A 9,145-nucleotide genomic window follows, 5' to 3' on the forward strand; every position below is an offset into this window, starting at 1 on the left:
CGGAAAAAAATTGATTTACGAGTTTATTCTGTGACAAGTATGCAATAATCCAATGGCTGCCATAAACATAAAACTGCAACCATTACTATGGTATTGTTTCCATTTAGGACAGCACCCTGCCATTTTTGAGCTCGAGAAGTAACGCCATATACTTGTATTATGGGTATTTAAGTCAGAACAGTCAAATATTTTCAATATCACTTTATTCATAGGCGAAAAATACAATGTATGCATTTTCAACTTTTTGTATTTTTTTTTAAATATATTCTATGTGGATGACATATGCAGCATTATAAACACAATGATAAACATTAAAAAGTTTTCAAAACCAACTAACAATTTGACAGGTATAAGGATATGCTGTGTAATGTAAGAAAATGATGATGTATTTTGACCATAACATTTCACACATTAACAAAACCTGAACAGAACTTAGGTCACGGAAAACGGACAAGATGTTTTTCCATTCTGTATCAGTAACATTAAATGTTTCCTTAAGAGTCCTCATCGCCTTGGCAAAACTGTCTACAATTTGTTCTTTACACTATGCCAATTAATCTCCTCCTTTACTGCTTTTCTTTCTAAGCTCTATGTACAACTTCTCTCCCATTTTCCTCTCACTTGCTAATATTAGTCTGCCTTTGTTGGCCCTTGCAGTAAAAACTTAAGTAAATATTTCTGCAATTTCCACTAGCTTGCCAGTATTTGTCCATCTCTGTTCGGCCCCTGCCCTAAGATCTTGATTAAACGTTTCCCCCTTTCCTCTCACTTGCAGATATTTTTCTGCTTTTGTTGGCCCCAGCCCAAAGAACTTTAGTAAATATTTATCCACTTCCCTCTCACTTGTCAATATTTGTGTGCCTTTGTTGGCCCCTGCCCTAAGAACTTTTAAATTAGTATTTCTCCACTTGCCTCTCACTTGTCAATATCTGTCTGCTTTCGTTGGCCCTGGCCCTCGGAATTTAGTAAATATTTCTCCACTTTTCCCTCTCTTGCCAGTATTTGTTGGTCCCCTTCCCCAAGAACTTGAGTAAATATTTCTCCACATTTCCCTAACTTGCCAATATCTGTTGGCCCCTGCCCTTTGAAGTTGAGTAAATATTTCTCCACATTTCCCTCACTTGCCAATATTTGTTGGCCCCTGCCCTCTGAACTTGAGTATTTCCCCACATTTCTCTCACTTGCCATATTTGTTAGCCCCAGCCCTAAGAACTGGAGTAAATATTGCTCCACATTTCCCTCACTTCCCAATATTTGTTGGCCCCTGCCCTCAGAACTTGAGTAAATATTTCCCTAACTTGCCAATATTTGTTGGCCCCTGCCCTTAGACCTTGAGTAATTATTTTTCCACATTTCCCTCACTTGCCAATATGTGTTGGCCTTCTGCCCTCAGAACTTGAGTAAATATTTCCCTCACTTGCCAATATTTGTTGGCCCCTGCCCTCAGAACTGGAATAAATATTACTCCACATTTCCCTCACTTGCCAATTTTTGTTGGCCCCTGCCCTCAAAACTTGAGTAAATATTTCCCTCGCCAATATTTGTTGGCCCCTGCCCTCAGAACTTGAGTAAATATTTCCCTAACTTGCCAATATTTGTTGGCCCCTGCCCTTAGACCTTGAGTAATTATTTTTCCACATTTCCCTCACTTGCCAATATGTGTTGGCCTTCTGCCCTCAGAACTTGAGTAAATATTTCCCTCACTTGCCAATATTTGTTGGCCCCTGCCCTCAGAACTGGAATAAATATTACTCCACATTTCCCTCACTTGCCAATTTTTGTTGGCCCCTGCCCTCAAAACTTGAGTAAATATTTCCCTCGCCAATATTTGTTGGCCCCTGCCCTCAGAACTGGAGTAAATATTTCTCCACATTTCCCTCACTTGCCAATATTTGTTGGCCTCTGCCCTCAGAACTGGAGTAAATATTTCTCCACATTTCCCTCACTTGCCAATACTTGTTGGCCCCTGTCCTCAGAATTGAGTAAATATTTCTTCACTTTTCTTAAAATCCTCTAACCATGATATAATTATTTCAAGAACCTTGCCAAGAAATAAATGAAATTTATCTTTCCCACTAAGAATGAGATAAGGCTTTCCATCTGCTTTCTTCAATTTCTTTCAGAGTTATCAGCTCTTCCATTTTCATTAAGCCATAATGTTTGAGCTATCTGTAATCATTTGCACATTCAGTTATAATATTTCCTTACTAAATTTTATATCATTACTCTCCACCAACTTCTACCTGATCATGCATTTACCCAACTCTGGGTACACACAAACTCAGAGCTGTGTACACATGAACACAGAGCATGGTACACATAAACCCAAAGCTTGACACATATCTAATGTATGTTAAAGTTGCTATAAAGGTAAAGTTTCGATAGTCACAACAAATTTTGGTAGAAATGAAGACAGAAGAACAATAAAGTTTAGTATCAGTTATGCTGAATAAAAATGTGATGTGTATTTCACTTTCATCCCTACTTATTTGTGACATCTTGTCTTTGATTCTGTTACTTTTGCAGACACATGTTTCATTCAATTTCAGTTTTTCAGTTATCACAGTTCAGTAGTAAGGCACCCAGTTACTGCCATCCTCTGGTATAAGTACTCCAGTTACAAGTAAAACTACATCCACTATCCACCATATACCTACACCACCCAGTGTCAGTAGCTTCCCTACTGCTGTACCTGTAATACATGTATATACATAATTATAATAACAAGGCAGTCTGAGAGACAGCTATATCCCCCGCCATTGTTCTGGATAGTGAAAGGGTTTATGGTATTGGGTAGAACCATTAAACAATCAAGTTGTGACCTTGACCTTAAGCTGGTATGGGTGAATTTTGAATTCTGCACAATTGTCTTGATAAGGGGAATATTACAGCCAAGTCATATTAAAATCATTCAAGAGGTTTAGGAGATACAGAGCAGACATAAACTTTTGACCTTGAGCTGTGACCTTGACCTTGAGCCAACATGGCTGACTCATGAGTTCTGCACATCGTCTTGATGAGGTGATCATTTGACCCAAGTTTCTTGAAATTCCTTCAAGGGGTTTAGGAGATACAAAGCAGACACAAAATGGAAGGCTAAAAACATTTGACCCAGAGTTGTGAACTTGACCTTGAGCCAACATGGCTCACTCACGAGTTTTGCACATCGTCTTGATGATGTGATCGTTTGACCAGTTTCTTGAAATTCCTTTAAGGGGATTAGGAGATACAGAGCGGACACAAAATGGAAGGCTAAAAACATTTGACCCAGAGTTGTGACCTTGACCTTGAGCCAACATGGCTCACTCATGAGTTTTGCACATCGTTTTGATGAGGTGATCGTTTGACCCAAGTTTCATGAAAATCCTTCAAGGGGTTTAAGAGATACAGAGCGGACACAAAATGGAAGGCTCAAACCTTTGACCTTGACTTGTGACCTTGACCTTAAGCCGACATGGCTGACTCATAAGTTCTGCACTACGTCTTGATAAGGTGATCATTTGACCCAAGTTTCATGATTATCCTTCAATGGGTTTAGGAGATATAGAGCGGACACAAAATTGAAGGCTCAAACCTTTGACCTAGAGTTGTGACCTTGACCTTGAGCCAACATGGCTGATCATAAGTTCTGCATATCGTCTTGATGAGGTGATCATTTGACCCAAGTTTCATGAAAATCCTTCAAGGGACTTAGGAGATACAGAGCATACACTAAATGGATGGACAGACGGACGGAGACCATTCCTATAACCCCCAACCACCCGTGGCGGGGGATTAACAACCTGTACCATACACATATAATAATAATAACTGCAACAGCTGTACCTGTATCGATTATAAACACATCATGTCATGTCACATGGCAACAACGAGAGTTGGAGTAATTAGTTTTGTACCTTTTATTTTTAAAAACTAAAATGTTAAATGGCAACCAATTTATCTATGGTAGTAAATTCCAATGTGCATCTATTACAAGCATGTTTTATACCTTATCTATTAGATTAAGAAACCACTTCATTCTGCTATATATTATCTTGAAATTGACTGCTGTCCTGTTAGTTTCTGTTTACAAATGCTTTATTTAAGCTGAATAGAGTTTGTGCGTTACTTTTAGCAAACATGTTTAAAAACTTCAAAGCACCTGCACCTATGTTAAGTTATTGACCGGAAACCCTTTTTCTATTTTAAGTAACAGTGACCTTGACCTTGACCCCAGAAACCCCAAAATCAATCCCAGCCTTTATCTTGATATAAGCTACATACACACCAAGTTTTATTCAAATATCTTTACCGAAACAAAAGTTATTGACCGGAAACACCAGTTTGACGCCGCCGCCCATCCGCCCGCCCGCCCAACCAACGACATACCCCAATCTAATAACTCAGGTTTTCGTTGAAAACCTGGTTAACTATGACACAGAGAGGATGAAAGACAATACCTGTATGTCCGAGACAAAACCTGTCCATCCCTAGGAAGCCGAGTAGTACAGAGTAGATCAATGTGGACACAAAATAGTGGCCATTGTACCTGAAAAAGACATGCATGTTCATCAGGGGTAAGGTCATAGATTTAGAGTCATACGTAACATTTTAACATTCTATTAGTAAGTGTTTTTTTTTTCAAAACAACATAAAACATCTTCACCTGTTTCAAAGACTTGTATATTTCACTTCTGTCGCTTACCTGTTTTAAATGTTATTAAAATTCCTCAAGTTTTGTGACGCTGCCTCAACAATTCATATTTAACACAACATAATTTTAAAAGTCCTTTGAATTTCAAAATTTGGATTATTCACAGATAAGCAGAATCTCATGCTTAGTAACATGATTAAACAAGAAGTTTCATTTGTCAAAATCTGGTTCACTATGCCAAGTTTATGTTGCAGTGACAGGGCACTTGTCTGACACACAAAATAGGTAAAAATCAAATTTTCATTGTATGCTGTGGAATCATTTAATGTTGTTGACATTAAAGTTTGTGGTTTTACCTGAAACAGTTATGTTCGGATTTGAATTTTCAGAAAAATAAACGAGTAATTTACTCATTTGTTGGGGATTTCACAAAACCTTCAATTCGATGAAAGTTTGTCCCACACAAATATTATCGATTTCACAGTACATAGATTTCATGGTTGCATCAATCCGCAACATTAAATTCCAACAAAATAAATAAATAAAAGTCCTATTCATTTTACCTTCAAAAGATGAAATTCACAAACTTATATCTCAACAAAAAGGCCGTTCTGGTGAAAACCACAAAAATACATGCCCATGACAATTTTGCAGCTTGTTAGAATTACGATGAAACAAAATATAAATTGCAGCAGCCTACTTGATACAGGGAAAACCGTCTTTGAGAAATCTTCTCTCTCCATAACAATGTACTCCTTCTAGAACCTCACACCACACCTTTGTTTTCTGTACATCTTCATACCTCTCTCCTCCCCACTGTAAACAACAACAACAACAAGCAACTACAATGTAGTGTAAAGTTACAAGGTCCAACTCAGTTACCTCTATCAGTTACAGCCAACTCAGTTACCTCTACCAGTTACAGAATTTGAATCAAGAGAATGATGTGAGTTTCATAAACTTATTTTGTTAAAAAAATATTAAATAAAAAAGATGTGTCTGTAAAACATGCATGCTCCCATGACAGCCTCCTGTAATCACTATGACCTTTGTCCTTTGACCGACTGGTCCCAAAAACAATAGTGTTATCTACTGACCCCAAGCAAAAATCCTTTGAAGTTTGATGCCTGTAGGCCAAAGCTTTCTTCAGTTAACCCTTTTCAGTTTCAAGGTAATTTTGACCTTGACCTCTGACCTACTGACCCCAAAAGCTAAAGGTGTCTTCTGATACCCTCCAGTAATCATCCTATGAAATCTGACATCTAGGCCTAAGTGTTCTTCAGTTATCAAACGGAAATGGATAGACAGTCTGACTACTATATGCCTCACCGTTTGGGGGGCAAAACTTTAGTTAAAACAAGATTTCTTCATTTCAAGATTTTCATGTAAGTCAGACTTTATCAAATTAAATACAACATGCAAGTTGCAACTAGCGAGTTTTGGGGACATTTAGTTTGCCTGAAACACTGACTGCAACAGTGGAGTAAATTTATAAAGGTGTCATCTATATTAGTACAAGCGTAACTCTTTGACTTCAGCCCTTTTTGTCTTATTCCCAACAGAGGGTGACTATGTAAGGAATTAACATTGTAACATAGTGTAAGGAATTATCAGAACAGTTACCAGCATACACAGATGTAACTTACCTTAGTACAGCCATACCCATCCAGTTCCTGTCTTTTTGTCTCATTTCCATTCAGATCCTCGGGTTCACTGCAGTTCAGGTATTCCATGGGTCTGAAAACATCCAAAACAGATATAGAGGATATAATATTTGTTTGTTTCAGTGTAAGACTGAAATATATTTCACGAGAGAACACAAGATGCAATATTTTCACGAGTGGCGTGTGGTGTTCACAAGTGAAAGATATTTTGATCTTACACATAAAACAAACACATTTTCTTTTTTTTATTCCATGTCTTGACTAGATTATGCCCATTTCATAGTGTCTTACGACATATGTTTCACTCCAAGATTAGTAATTTACAGAAAAACATGTAATATATTACTTTATGTCATTTTCAACTACCTCACAACTATTTTCACACTATAATTTAAGCAACTTCTGACCATTCACCAACAGTCTATGGTTACAGATTAAGAAATTAGCTTATCCTGCAGTGTACTGTCAGCTAAAAACATCCACTGATACAAATAACTGGTTTCTCCTTTATGCACTCATGGAAACTGGTAACGGTTAACCATCTTAATAATGGTCTATCCATGGAAAGTTGCAATTAATTTATAGTGAACTATTTGATTATCTGTATCTACAGTGAAAATACTTACAAGTATGAACAGTAAACCAGTGGAGACTTGGGTCTATACTCTGTACAGTTCTCAAAGCATACATCACTCGCAACGGCAACACTGGCAAACACCCACACCAAGATCAACATAATCAACTTCATAATTCATTCAACAGGCCTTCTTCTCTTCTGAGTTAGCTAGCTTGCTAGTTAAGGGTTTCTTCACATCTCTTAATCCTAAAACCAAGAACTAAAAATGTAAAAAAGTTTTATTTCGAAAAATTGCCATGACCACTTGAAGTTGAGAATAAGTCCAGTGTCTAAAATGAAATAGTTATGTCTTGGCTGAAGAGCTACTAAAATGTATATGTCGATTATAATACCTGGGTCTTCTAAAGAGGGATGACAACTATACAATATCAAATCATAAAATAATAAAATCTGTAAAAAGATCCTTTGGAAGCAAAGAATGCAACCAAGAAGAATAATGGCAGACTCGGTTTGATCGAGTCTGTTCATGAGAGGTTATGAAATATGCAACACCTCTCACGCCCTCTAGCACCGGATTAGGCAGAACTCTTTTATATATTATTTTTTATTTTTTATTTTGCAATTACATTGATCACAAACATTAGGCTAGCACATACTATATAGTTTAACAAAATAAAATACTTTTAACAAATAAAATAGATTAGATAGACATTTAAATAAAATAACAGCATTTCTATTGCACGGATTAAATTTGATCAATTGCAAGTTCAGCATTCTTAAAAACAAGAGTAATAAATAAGAGAATAACTACTTAAGAGCAATAAATAGGTTAAGAGCATATTTTCGTATTGTGTTTGAAAAACTTTGGTAATATAAATATGATCTATGGTTGCATGGATAACCCATTAAGCCCGAAAGCTTATTTCCAATGGGGTCCAGTTTACCAAAAAATAATAAGATGGAATCAGAGAAGTAACGAAATCTAATATAGTAATTCATAAATCATATACCTATGACAATAAAAGTCATATGAAACTAAAAACTTAATATATAAAAAAAATATGCTCTCTAGGTATGAGATGTTTAAATATCCCTAGACTAGTAACACTATCACAAATGATTACACATATGATGAATGGACTCCAAGATCCCAAAGGACCAGAATATATAACGTACAACACTGAATCCAACTACAGGGAGACCTTTTATAGCCGCCACACGGCACTTAAAGATTGCTGTTATGACAGTTAATAAAATAGATGTAAAAAGATCCTTTGGAAGCAAAGAATGCAACCAAGAAGAATAATAGCAGACTCGGTTTGACTGCATGAGTCTGTTCCCAACAAGCAAAATGAGTAAGGCTACTTGTTCCTGGCAAATCTAATTTGCATGTGAAAAGTAAACACCAAATGAACATCCCGCGAACATATTGTATCAATTGTATCGGCATGATCACATCAAGTGTTTGCAGCAAACTATAATATTCCCACAAGGGGTGTGCTATAAATTAAGCCCACATATCACTTTTTGTCAATGTCACAGACTCAGAGTGAGAAAAATGTGCAGCCAGACCAGGACTCGAACCCTGGGACTTGGAATACCGTTCTGATGCTCTACCGACTAAGCTACCCGGCCGCAATTACAGTCATTGAAGACTAATCAGTGTAATGCCGTCTTGGTCCCACGTTGAGCGCCAAATTTCACAGGGTGAGAAAAATGTGCAGCCAGACCTGGACTCGAACGAATCGGCATTCAGTTCCGATGCTCTACCGACTGAGCTACCTGGCTGCTTTCACATTTTCTCCCAGTTTTAATATTCAACTTCAAGTTCTCTACCTTAACCGTATCTGCAAGAGGTTGTTACTTTTTTGTTTGACTTGAGGAAGTTGACATAAAGATATAAAGATTTATTGTGTTTAGTACCCCTGTACCAGAGCCAAATAAGTACAAAAGCTTACCAGTTGATTTCTGGAGACTATTGTTGTCACCTATACATTAACAAAGCATTCAATTTCACAAATTATATAAAGAAAATCTATCATTCATTCCTAAATCTATTTTCTTTTTCAGCTCAAATTTATGTACGTACGAATAAAAAAAATCTATATCGTTGTCGTCAACCTCGTATTCGTAAATATGCCATGTAGTAAAAAATATTTAGAACATGACTAACTTTCAATACTGGTGCCTTATTCAGGAATTTTTGGAAACAAAGTAGATCTAGTTAAGTTAATACATCATCAGGAAAAAGAGGAAAAACAAAATTTACGA

At 36.8% G+C, this 9,145-nt stretch overlaps 1 protein-coding gene across 2 annotated transcripts; it reads right to left on the reverse strand.

Moving 5' to 3' along the window:
* Nucleotides 1-186: 186 nt before the first annotated feature.
* LOC128559617 (TM2 domain-containing protein CG11103-like) lies at nt 187-9,145 on the reverse strand. 2 transcript variants are annotated; one of them, XM_053551922.1, is made up of 6 exons: nt 9,048-9,145; nt 6,924-7,120; nt 6,280-6,370; nt 5,334-5,449; nt 4,440-4,528; nt 187-2,692 (listed from the first exon to the last, which is right to left on the reverse strand). In XM_053551922.1, the coding sequence occupies exons 2-6, from the start codon at nt 7,043-7,045 to the stop codon at nt 2,568-2,570; spliced, it is 543 nt and encodes a 180-aa protein (XP_053407897.1). In that variant the 5' UTR covers nt 7,046-7,120; nt 9,048-9,145; the 3' UTR covers nt 187-2,567. The 2 variants fall into 2 exon arrangements, with proteins under 2 accessions (XP_053407897.1, XP_053407895.1); XM_053551920.1 differs by lacking the exon at nt 9,048-9,145 and adding an exon at nt 8,833-8,979.

The sequence above is a fragment of the Mercenaria mercenaria genome, chromosome 9, assembly GCF_021730395.1.
Source record: "Mercenaria mercenaria strain notata chromosome 9, MADL_Memer_1, whole genome shotgun sequence".
NCBI lineage: Eukaryota > Metazoa > Mollusca > Bivalvia > Venerida > Veneridae > Mercenaria > Mercenaria mercenaria.